This window comes from Portunus trituberculatus, chromosome 30 (assembly GCF_017591435.1).
Source record: "Portunus trituberculatus isolate SZX2019 chromosome 30, ASM1759143v1, whole genome shotgun sequence".
Lineage (NCBI taxonomy): Eukaryota > Metazoa > Arthropoda > Malacostraca > Decapoda > Portunidae > Portunus > Portunus trituberculatus.
This window is the reverse complement of record NC_059284.1, coordinates 7,902,750-7,915,249: the sequence shown is the minus strand read 5'-3', so window position 1 is coordinate 7,915,249 and position 12,500 is coordinate 7,902,750. Positions and strand designations below refer to the sequence as shown.

The 12,500-nt window shown below is 42.4% G+C and overlaps 1 protein-coding gene and 1 long non-coding RNA gene across 3 annotated transcripts in view; one reads left to right on the top strand and one right to left on the bottom strand.

The window, feature by feature from the left end:
• LOC123510694 overlaps positions 1–359 on the top strand; it is a 22,100-nt gene extending 21,741 nt beyond the window's left edge. Inside the window, exon 3 of the long non-coding RNA XR_006676577.1 lies at positions 1–359. This exon is cut by the window's left edge and continues 272 nt beyond it. This is a non-coding gene — a long non-coding RNA (uncharacterized LOC123510694).
• A 45-nt stretch (positions 360–404) lies between these two features.
• Positions 405–12,500, bottom strand: part of LOC123510693 (U-scoloptoxin(16)-Er10a-like) — a 40,506-nt gene continuing 28,410 nt past the window's right edge. For both annotated transcript variants that reach the window (XM_045266014.1, XM_045266016.1), the window contains 2 exons: positions 2,671–2,806; positions 405–1,197 (listed from right to left, as the gene is read on the bottom strand). In XM_045266014.1, coding sequence (XP_045121949.1) covers positions 1,068–1,197; positions 2,671–2,806 — 266 coding nt within the window. In that variant the 3' untranslated portion in view covers positions 405–1,067. The remainder of the gene's footprint in view (positions 1,198–2,670; positions 2,807–12,500) is intronic.

Genomic DNA, 12,500 nt, shown 5'->3' with positions numbered 1-12,500 from the left:
CAGAGGGTACATTAGACACCGAAATGTTATGTTATGTTATGTTACCTCGTATTATATGAAACACTCCGCCCTTTGCTTGGGTCCGGACTCTCTTAACTACTATGTACAGAGACAGCTTGGCAAAATAAACTGGTATAAATAGAATGATAAAAAAGGGAGCTATTGACAAAGTGGCTATATATAATGTACAAGGCAATCACTAGCTACTGAAGAGTGACTGAGAGCGTTCCTCAAATAGTGTGGGAATGTGCAAGTTGGGTTCTGAAACTGTTTTGAGATTTTTACTTTTTGTTTCCAAGATTGATTTAAATGATTCGTGGTATTTCTACTTAAAACGTGAAATAAAGATTGAAAAATGACAGAGAGTTGATTTTGAGATTTCGTGATGTGCAAATTAGGTTATGAAATTGTTACCGAGATTTTAATTTGTTTGTCGAAGCTGATTTTAAAGTTTTGTGATGTTTCTACCAAAAAAAAAAAAAAAAAGCTTAAGAATAATAAAAAAAAATGCCGATTCAGTTTTGGGGTAACCAGTAGTCATATTTTGTGTTGCACTGAAGAAAGTAATTACAAAAGAAAAGTTATAATGTAGATTTTTTCAGATGCAAGATTTTCACGCTAAACTAAATGAAACACGAGTATCAGTAACATAAATGCGAAAAAAGAAAGGTACTCATTTGATCTTCGGATTCAACTTTATACTCAAAAAAAAAAAAAAAATGAAAATAAATCCAACTTCCCAATGACAACCACACAAATAACAAATTTCTACTTCCGTGTGAAAGTATCAATTACTTCTCAAGACACAGAACACACACTAATCTCTGCCACAACACAGAAACAGCGAGTCTGGTCAAACGCGGAGACACAGCGGACGATGGCACAGAACTAGCAACACTCACACAATAGAGAAAGAGACACGACAAAGATACAATAACTAGTGAGCATTGGGATATGGTATAGATGGCCCGGCGTTCTCTTATAGCTGAAAATCTGGTGGGGAAATACCGGGCTTAAAAATGCAAAAAACACTGGAGGTTCTTAAGAGCGACTTGGGGTACTCCTTATTAGAATGGAGGAGAGGAGGAGACCAGCTTGTCGTCGCAGTAGAGTTGCGGGCAGCAGTGTGGGTACGCTTTGCCCTCCACCCTCACGATGTAGCAGTTGTCGTTGAAGAGAGGAAGGAGCTCCGAACACCTGTGGCCAAAATATGCGTGTGAGGAAAGGTACAACGATACATTACATTTCAAAAGTGACTATTACTTCTCCTACATCAATGACAACTATTACCATTACTACTATCTATTCATATCCAGTTTCTATGGCTATCTGCTTCTTCTAACCCCTATTATAATCACCACTATTATTACATCTACTATTACTATAGATCATAACCATTACCAAGGGTCTTCTAGTGCGGTCCGACCACTACAATATTGACCTCATAATATGACCTGACAACTGTAGGTAGAATATAACTATTACTTTTATATTTATCCTCCATCTTTTACTGCTACTGCTACCACTACAGCTACTATTATTACTACTACTACTATTACTATTACTACTACTACTACGACTACTAATACTACTACTACTCATATTGGTTCCTATCTAAATGTGCGTGTGTAGTATTGAAAGAGTAATGAAGTGTGTTTTTGTTTATTTGTTTGTTTGTTTTGCTGTATATCTGTATGTGCGTGCGTGTGTGCGTTTTTGCTTGTTTGTCGTGGGGGTTGCGTGGGTGTGGCCTAAAGTGTTCTCTCTCTCTCTCTCTCTCTCTCTCTCTCTCTCTCTCTCTCTCTCTCTCTCTCTCTCTCTCTCTCTCTCTCTCTCTCTCTCTCTCTCTCTCTCTCTCTCTCTCTCTCTCTCTCTCTCTCTCTCTCTCTCTCTCTCTCTCAACCACCAACACCTCCTCCTAGTCTTACACCCTCGTACCCTTCCTTCCTTCCTTCACTCTCCTTCGCTGTGTCCTTGATCCACTCCGCTCCTACATTCCTTCCCTGCACCTTGTCCTCCTGCCGCCACTCCCTGCACAACAACCACTCCGTCTCTGTCCATCTCAACCTTGTCCTTTTAGTTGATCCCTCTCCTTCACTCCCTCCGTTACTTCCTCTCAATCTACTATCCTCACTCTTTCTCTGTCTACTGTCTCAACAGTCTCTGCCACCTTCCGTCTATCTATTCTTTTGTTTGTTGAAGTGTATAATGTTCAAAATATGATGTGCATCTGCTCTTCATTCAACCAAAGCTAACTTAACCTCTATTGACACTACAGTACACCCCAGAACAAATACATTTTCCCTAAAGTTTCATGCGGGGACTGCCACGAGTCGGCCAGATGGCTTCCTATAAGATGCAAAATGTTTTTATGTTCTTGTATCCTCACACTATATACTTCAGGAAAGGATTATCTGAACGTCTGGGAAACTTTCTCCCTCCCTCTTCGAGAGAGCTTTGTTGAACACCTATCCTGTTCGTCCACACACGGCTCACTATGGTAGTAGTGAATAGACAGACGGATAGTTTCGATACAGACAAGTTATCGAAATCATCATCTTTCATCTGAAACATTAAAGTAAGCTTTTCTTTCCTGTTTTCATCCATTTCTTGCTGCTTCCCTTTCTCCGTAATGCACAAAACGTAAAAAAAAAAAAATCAACTTCCTACCTGATTCTCTTCTCCAGCAGCGTCCCGTTAGAGGCCTGCATGCACGTGGCCTGCTCGCAAGTGCTGTCCACCGTCCAGGTCTCTCCAGTGGTTCGCAGCGAGCAGCGTTCAGCGTCATAGCATCGCCCACTGTAGTCTGTGGACAGAGGAAGCGTGTGAAAACAACAGCAACAACAACATAACAACGACGACGACGACGACGAACCAATAAAAACAAACACAAGAAGAAGATGACAAGGAAGAATGAATGAATGAATAAATAACTGGAAACGAAACGAGAAAATTACGACATGCTTTGAGGAGAGTTCCATTGTCACGACACACACACACACACACACACACACACACACACACACACACACACACACACACACACACACACACACACACACACACACACACACACACACACACACACACACACACACACACACACACACACACACACACACACACACACACACAGCAGTGACGTAACACAAATGACAAAAGCAACAAAACATCATTAAGTATCTCTCTCTCTCTCTCTCTCTCTCTCTCTGTGTGTGTGTGTGTGTGTGTGTGTGTGTGTGTGTGTGTGTGTGTGTGTGTGTGTGTGTGTGTGTTGCATAATTATACCTGGCACCTGTATAACCAAATAAGGTGCGTGACCTGACCTTAACCACAGTCTGTCTGTGACGAGAGAGAGAGAGAGAGAGAGAGAGAGAGAGAGAGAGAGAGAGAGAGAGAGAGAGAGAGAGAGAGAGAGAGAGAGAGAGAGAGAGAGAGAGAGAGAGAGAGAGAGAGAGAGGTAAGCAGGTAAGGTGAGGGAGGAAGGAGAGAGAGACAGGGTGAGGGTGGGAGGGTGATACAAGTCCTCACCCTGACCTTTGACCCAGGGAGGAACAGAGAGAGAGAGAGAGAGAGAGAGAGAGAGAGAGAGAGAGAGAGAGAGAGAGAGAGAGAGAGGATACCAGTGACCTAATATCAGTTGCCCCTTCAAGTTCTCACCCTCATCACTTTTGGGTGTGATGAGGGAGGAACACAAAGGAAAACAAGGAAAAACAAAAACTCTACACACACACTATCTCTCTCTCTCTCTCTCTCTCTCTCTCTCTCTCTCTCTCTCTCTCTCTCTCTCTCTCTCTCTCTCTCCGAAATACAGTCCCAGTAATAGTAGTAGTAGTAGTAGTAGTAGTAGTAGTAGTAGTAGTAGTAGTAGTAGTAGTTGTAGTAGTAGTAGACGTGGAGGTCCTGGAGGAAATCACTCTTACTTTCATTCCTCCACCTACGTACCACATTCCTTTCACCCACATCCCCTCCTCCTCCTCCCTCCTCCTCCTCCGCGGCGGGTCAACAGAAGGGAGGGAAACACGTCAGAAACATCTGGGTCATAAAAAAAGAAACACTAATAGAGAAATAACAGGTATAGATAAATACATACACACATACTTACATACATAGACAATATACACTAAGAGGATGTGTTTCGCAATGGTACTGGTTAGACACACACACACACACACACACACACACACACACACACACACACACACACACACACACGGGCGGCCCTGAAAATAAAAGTCACTTGCACTTTAAAATCTTACTGAGAAATACACACACACACACACACACACACACACACACACACACACACACACACACACACACACACACACACACACATCGTAAATTTGCACATTCAAGAAAATCTATCACGTTTCTGTTCTTTCTATATATACTTAGCTTCCTCTTCCTCCTCTTCTTTTTTCTTCTTCTTTTTCTTCTTTTTCTTCTGGCGGCTAAGTGGTATGGAGCGTCGACTTGGGTTTGTGATTACCACCAGTTCGAATCCCATTAGTATGTTCAGAAGTTTAATTAGATGCCTTATAAGGGTGATATCTCTCTCTCTCTCTCTCTCTCTCTCTCTCTCTCTCTCTCTCTCTGCAGCTCAAATTCTTCCTGTGTCCTCGTCTTTTCCTTGCATTCATCTCTCTCTCTCTCTCTCTCTCTCTCTCAGGGCCCGGGAGGTCGCTGTGTGTCGGGGACTTGCATCACATGTGGGGCGGGAAGGGCGGCGGTATACGGCCCGGCTGGGGGAACAACACTAGCTGAGCCGAGTACCGCCCTGTTACTCTCTCACACACACACACACACACACACACACACACACACACACACACACACACACATACGGGGTCTACCTCTGCCCCAACCCTGACCCGCGTTGAGGAGGAGGAGGAGGAGGAGGCAGAGGAGGTGGAGGCAGAGGAGTAGGGTGGAGGAGGAGGAGGAGGAGGAGAATGAGTAGGAAAAAGAAGATCTATAAGTCACAGAACATAAACATAAAACTATATTGTAATAAAATACACACATGATGATAAAAAAGAAACATGGATACAAGTAAACAGGAAGCCAGAGAGAGAGAGAGAGAGAGAGAGAGAGAGAGAGAGAGAGAGAGAGAGAGAGAGAGAGAGAGAGATTGCGACAGAAAATTGATGAATACACAGGAGAAAAATGCCGAGAATAAAAAAAAAAACCCATTAATTTGGGATCTAATTGAAAGCTTTTACCAGAGTCCTGATGGAGTGTGTGTGTGTGTGTGTGTGTGTGTGTGTGTAGGAGACTCACGACGCAGCCTGAAGGAAGACGTGAAGGGCCTCCTCCTCCTCCTCCTCTCCTCCTCCTCCTCCTCCTCCACCTCCTCCTCCTCCTCCTCCTCCTCCTCCTACTCCTCCATTTCCTCTTTTCCATTACCTCGACTTTCATAACCGATATCTTTATATTACTACTACTACTACTACTACTACTACCATCACCATCACTACCACCACCACCACCACCAATACTACTATTACTACTATTACTGCAATATGAACAAACACTACTAAAATGTGTGTGTAGAGAGAGAGAGAGAGAGAGAGAGAGAGAGAGAGAGAGAGAGAGAGATCAGGTGTGAAAGAATGCGTGAAGGAGAGATGAAAGAAAAAAGAAAAGAAAAAGAGAAAAAGAAAAAAAAAGTGAGGGCTGATGGGGGGTTAGAGTAGCGGTGTGGGTGTTGGGGGGGAGGGGAGTTTACGTGGTGGGGGTGATTATGGGGAGGAGGATGTGGTAGTGGTGGTGGTGGTGGTGGTGGTATCTGGGTGACCGTCGGCAAGGTCATATGGGTAACGAGTGACCTGTGACCTTTTTTAGCACGGTACATCACTGAGAGAGAGAGAGAGAGAGAGAGAGAGAGAGAGAGAGAGAGAGAGAGAGAGAGAGAGAGAGAGAGTATGCCACATTGCCTAACACGCTTGACTCACAAAACTGTACCTCATTTCGAACCCAACCACTAATAACTTCAAAACACCTGTGTGCATTCTCACCTGGGCCAGCAGACCTGTCTTTGATTCTACAGGTAACAGCTTCCTGAGAGCCACCATTAACCCCTTCAATAATGAGACACGTTTTTACCTTGAGACTTCTGTATGATTATTTTATTTACATTAGGAAGAGTCTATGGAGGTCAGCAGATTAATGGCCAGTCTTCACTATTCTAATCCCCCATATGAGTTTCTGAAGCTGTATAAAGTAACGAAATAATAACCAGAATGAATATAAAAACGCGTTATGGTACTGACTGAAGGGGTTAAACAGGTAAGATACAATAAAAAAAAAGATTGAAATAGTTCCATGGAGAAAATGAAGAAAGATAGTCAGAGAAAATAGATTGTAAGAGAAAACAGAGAAAGATAAAGAAAAAATGGATACAAACATAAATAAACAACAAAGAAACAGATTTACAGGTAGACAGATAGACAGACAGATAAAATAGATAGACAGGAAGACAGACACAGACCTTCGAAGCAAGTACATATCTACTCACACAGACAGACAGACAGACAGACAGACCTTGGGAGGTATCACGTACAAATTAATGACATTATTTCTTGTCTACACTGAATCAGAACTCGGAAATGGCACACACACACACACACACACACACACACACACACACACACACACACACACACACACACACACACACACACACACATACAAATCAACAACGCATACATAATGAGATCACACAGGAAGTTCCCCCACCTCCATGTTTTTTTTTTAAGTCTCCCAGTTTTTCCCACACCTCCTCACTTCACCTTCTCTCACCTGTCCTCCTCTCACCTGGGATAATTAAACCTACCCCCGCCAGAGCAGAGAGTGAGAGAGGGAGAGGGAGGGAGAGAGAGGGTGTGGTTAAGAGTACAAATTCGTGTCGGAATGCGAGGTGAAGGAGGGAGATGCAATAATAGGAATCGTTGTGAAGTTAATGCTGCGCTCATATTGACAGTGTTTATGATGTGTGTGTGTGTGTGTGTGTGTGTGTGTGTGTGTGTGTGTGTGTGTGTGTGTGTGTGTGTGTGTGTGTGTGTGTGTGTGTGTGTGAAGGTAAGATGAATAGTTAATGGTGTTACTACTTCAATAACAACAACAACAACAACAACAACAACAAAACAAGAACTACTACTACTACTACTACTACTACTACTACTACTACTACTACTACTACTACTACTACTACTACTACTACCACTATTACTACTACTAAACTGTCACCAAAACCACTACCCCCAATAATAATAGCAATGATAATAATAACAACAACAACAACAATAATAATAATAATAATAATAATAATAATAATAATAATAACAATAATGATAATAGTAATAATAATAATAATAGAAAAAATAATAATAATGATAACAATAATGATGAACATGTTACACACACTGGTAAACAAGAAGAAGAAGAAGCACAAGAACAAGAAGAACAAGATTTATATGAATCAGTAAGTAAAACAGAACAAAAAATAAATGAACGATCTAAATGACTAAGTAAATTATTGCAAGTCATATTTATATTACACACAGACTCTCTCTCTCTCTCTCTCTCTCTCTCTCTCTCTCTCTCTCTCTCTCTCTCTCTCTCTCTCTCTCTCTCTCTCTCTCTCTCTCTCTCACCTTGAAGTTCCATTATTCCGTTACTTGCTTAGCTCTCTCTCTCTCTCTCTCTCTCTCTCTCTCTCTCTCTCTCTCTCTCTCTCTCTTACTTTTCATTCCCTTTCTTCTATTAATATTACAACCACCACCACCACCACCACCACCACTACTACTACTACTACTACTACTACTACTACTACTACTACTACTACTACTACTACTACTACTACTCATTCAGTTTCAGTATCCAAGTGACCTCTTCTCTCTACCTTCCCCCAACAAATATTGACCTAACACTGACCTTCCTATCTCTGACCTCGCTAAGATTTGACCTCGCTAAGATTTGACCTTATTGCTTCTAAACAAGAGAATTATTAGTATCATCATTATTGTTGTTGTTACTGTTATTCTTTTCATTATTAGTAGTATTTTGATTCTAAGCACTATTAATTCTCTCTCTCTCTCTCTCTCTCTCTCTCTCTCTCTCTCTCTCTCTCTCTCTCTCTCTCTCTCTCTCTCTCTCTCTCTCTCTCTCTCTCTCTCTCACACACACACACACACACACACACACACACATACACACACCTCCCTCTGCTCTCCCTTCCTCCTTCCTGCCTTCCCTTTCCCTCCTTCCTACCGTCCTTCACCTTCGACCCCATTCCTCCCTCCTCCGACCTGGGCATGGAGGAGGAGGAGGAGGAGGAGGAGGAGGAGGAGGAGGAGGAGGAGGAGGAGGAATGGAATGCAAAGGAGTTAGATGAGGAAAGACAGACAGAGAAAAAAAAAAGAGAAAGAGAGAGAGAAAAAAAAGGTTTGTGTTTAATTTAGAAGTTCTGTGTCATCTTTACAAACACACACACACACACACACACACACACAGCTGAGCATTAATACATTAATACAAGAAGGCACGTGTGTGTGTGTGTGTGTGTGTGTGTGTGTGTGTGTGTGTGTGTGTGTGTGTGTGTGTGTATAATTGTGTGTAATTCAGCTCGGTCGCCTGCTGGTCACCCAGCCAGTCTTCCCCATTTTTAAGAGGCTTGCCCATATGCCTGCCGCTTACTGGGACTCGAACCCGGCCCTCTCGATTGTGAGTCGAGCGTGCTAACCACTACACTACGCGGTGTGTGTGTGTGTGTGTGTGTGTGTGTGTGTGTGTGTGTGTGTGTGTGTGTATTTAGCAAGTGACCTCCTCTCCTTTCCTCCATCTTGCCTCTAAGCCTTCTCCCTCCTCCTCCTCCTCCTCTTCCTCTCCCTCTCCCTTTCTCTCCCATGCATGACCATCCCCATACCATATTTATGATGGGACCCTTGACCTGAGAGAGAGAGAGAGGAGAGAGAGAGAGAGAGAGAGAGAGAGAGAGAGAGAGAGAGAGAGAGAGAGAGAGAGAGAGAGAGAGAGAGAGAGAGAGAGAGAGAGAGAGAGAGAGAGAGAGAGAGAGAGAGAGAGAGAGAGTACAATGACAATCTCTCTAAAAAGGTTTTACTAACAAGTTCACACGTTTATCCTCCTTCCTCCTCCTTCCTCCTCTTTCCCCTCCTCCTCCTCCTCCTCTTCCTCCTTTTCTTTCCCTTCTTTCACTGCACTTACATTATTGCTACACCCTTTTCACAACCCTCTTCACCTTCCCTCCTTTAATTGAGCCCTCCTCCTCCTCCTCCTCCTCCTCCTCCTCCTCTCCCTCCTCCTCTCATCTTTCCCCTTCACTACACGTGGTCATCACATCACCACCAAACTTTCACATTCATCACTGTTGCTATACATGGTCGCTTCACTCATCACCATCATCACCATTATATGACACCACATCACCATTTTTATGTTCCTATGTATTTTTTTTTTTACTTTTTTCTTTAGTTTATTATATCTTTTCTTTCCTTTGTTTTTCGTTTAATTCTTCATTGCAGTTCATGTCATTCTTTTTCATTTCTTTCCTTTCCTCTTCCATTGTACTTCATATATTTTTTTCTTTTCCATTTTTTTTATTTCTTTCTTTCCTCAACTTCATCTTGTCACGTCACTTTGTCATGTCACCTCCTCACTTCACCTCAGTTCATGTCATCCCCTCCCCCTCCCTACCCTGGATGAGAGAGGCGTGGCTTTTCATTGTTTACTCCCTGACAAAAGAGAAGTGAATGATAGCAAGACAAAAAAAAAAATAAAAGATTCTCAGTGATTACTCTCTCTCTCTCTCTCTCTCTCTCTCTCTCTCTCTCTCTCTCTCTCTCTCAAGTAGAAACTAACACTAGCACAAAAGAAAAAAAACGTTGCAAAATATGAGTTTCCTTAAAAAAAAATAAAAAAACGTACATGGTTATTGTATCTTCCCCAAAAAACGTCACGAACAACACCCTTAAAAAAACGGTTGTGATGTCCAATACCTAGAAAAATCGTAGTTATATAGAAACAAACAGTCTAAAAGAAAAAAAAACGTTTGTTGAGTCTGGTAACGAAAAGAAACGTTCAAACACTAACACAATTAACGTTACAAACACCCTTAGAAAACGTTTGCTTTGTGCAATACCAACAAAAAACGTAGCTAAACACAAACAAAACTAAGAAAAAAACGTTAATTGAGTACAGTAAACAAGAGAAACGTTCCCACACTAGCAGTCTTAACGTTAAACACCCTTAAAAAACACTTGCTTTGCCCAATATCCACAAAAAAAACGTAGCTAAACACAAACAAGAACTCTAAAAAAACGTTAATTGAGTGTAGCAACCAAAAGAAACGTTCCCACACTAACACTCTTAACCCAGACAAACGTTGGCAAGAGTTGGAGACAGAAAGAACGTTCACCTTCACGACAGGTTACCTAAGACTTGCGAACCATCATTTGGGACCCTAAAAGGAAGGTCTCTACCCACCCCCTCTCCCTCCCCCTCTCTCTCCCACTTCAGGTGACCCCACAAGCTTGACCCTGAACTGAGTGGGAGGAAAGGGAGAGGTAAGGTAGAAAAGTGAGAGGTGTTGTGGAATGGAGGGGGAAGGTAGAGAAGGGAGAGGAAAACTTAGTTGAGGTTGTGCAGATGAAGGTCTAGAAGGGAGTGAGAGTTGGTGATGCGATGGGGAGAGGAGAGATTGGAGAAGGGAAGTGAGAGTGAAGAGAGAGAGGGAAGAGAGGGAAGGTAAGAGTGAAGAGAGGGGAGGAATTGGGGATAAGAAAAGGGAGAGTTAGTGATGAGATTCGGAGATAGATAGATAGATAGAGAGAGAGAGAGAGAGAGAGAGAGAGAGAGAGAGAGAGAGAGAGAGAGAGAGAGAGAGAGAGAGAGAGAGAGAGAGAGAGAGAGAGAGAGAGAGAGAGAGATGAGAGGAATGGGAGAGAAGGAAAGTGAGAGAATAAGAGGGGAGAAATGAGAAATGACAACAAAACAACAACAACAACAACAACAACAACAACAACAACAACAACAACACACCAGCCTACAAACTAAACAGCGAAACAAACGAAGATGAAGCAACAAGAACATCAACAAACAGAGACAATGACACACACACACACACACACACACACACACACACACACACACACACACACACACACACACACACACACACACACACACATACACAAGTACTATTAGTTTACCAGTGGTCTCAAGGTGCACCTACGGAGATAATTACAAGGTAGGCAGGAAGGTGCAGATATAGCCAACCTAGTCGTGAGGGGAGCCTGCAATTAAACATGCCTCTTTTCTGGTTACACTGCTTGAGGTGGCGATGCTGGTGGCGGTGGTGGTGTTGGTGGTGGTAGTTAAATGGTGTGTGCTGTTATGGTAGTGGTATTGGTGACTGTTCGTAGTGGAATAGTGATACTTTAGTGTGGTAGTGGTGTAGTGAGTGATATAGCAGTAACTGTGTAATGTCAGTGATAGTTAACAGTGGTAGTAATAGTATTAGTAGTGAGGGAGTGCAAAATAGAGCATCAGTATAGTGAGAGTGGTGGTGAATGATGGTGGTGGTGGTGAGGCAAGGCGTGTAGAGGTGTTATAGGAGGAGGAGGAGGAGGAGGAGGAGGAGGAGAAGGAAAAAGAGGAGGTGGGAGGGAGGGAGGAACAATAGGAGAGGCTGAGAACACACACTTGTATATCATTGTACTCTTTCTCTCTCTCTTGTATCTACTTGAAGTAACCTCATTCCTACATGCTGTACCCTTGATTAGCACACACACACATACACACACACACACACACACACACACACACACACACACACACACACACACACACACACACACACACACACACACACACACACACACACACAGAAGGAGGGAGAGAAAAAAACTTGCGCAAATATTTAAATCAAGAAGGAAAGAAACAGTAAACTTAGGTACAGAATGAGAGAGAGAGAGAGAGAGAGAGAGAGAGAGAGAGAGAGAGAGTGTGTGTGTGTGTGTGTGTGTGTGTGTGTGTGTGTGTTAGATAAGATCTTTGTTGCGTTTTCTATATTTGGGAGGTGAGAAAATAGAGTTATAGATAAAGAGCAGCTGGTTTTCTTATCTCTTATCTCACCAGCTGGAGGGAGAGATGCTTCGCCAAGATCTTAGTGATGATTGTCTCTGAAACTCCTTATTTTTTGCTCCTTTTGTGTATTTCTCCTTGTGTTTCTTTTGTAGTTTTCCTTTTTTATTTTCTTCGCTCAAGATGGAGAGGAAAGTAGGAGTGAGATAAAGTGTGGAGGAAAAGAAAGATTAAAGAAGAAAAGTGGAGGAAAATAAAGAATAAAAGATGAGTGAAAGGAAAGAAAAGAAGAAACGATGGAAAATGAAAGAAATAAAAATGTTACTCTATTAGTTTAGCTCGGTGATGTTTGGATTTTCAAGACGGAATATTATTTTGGACATTAGTACGAATTG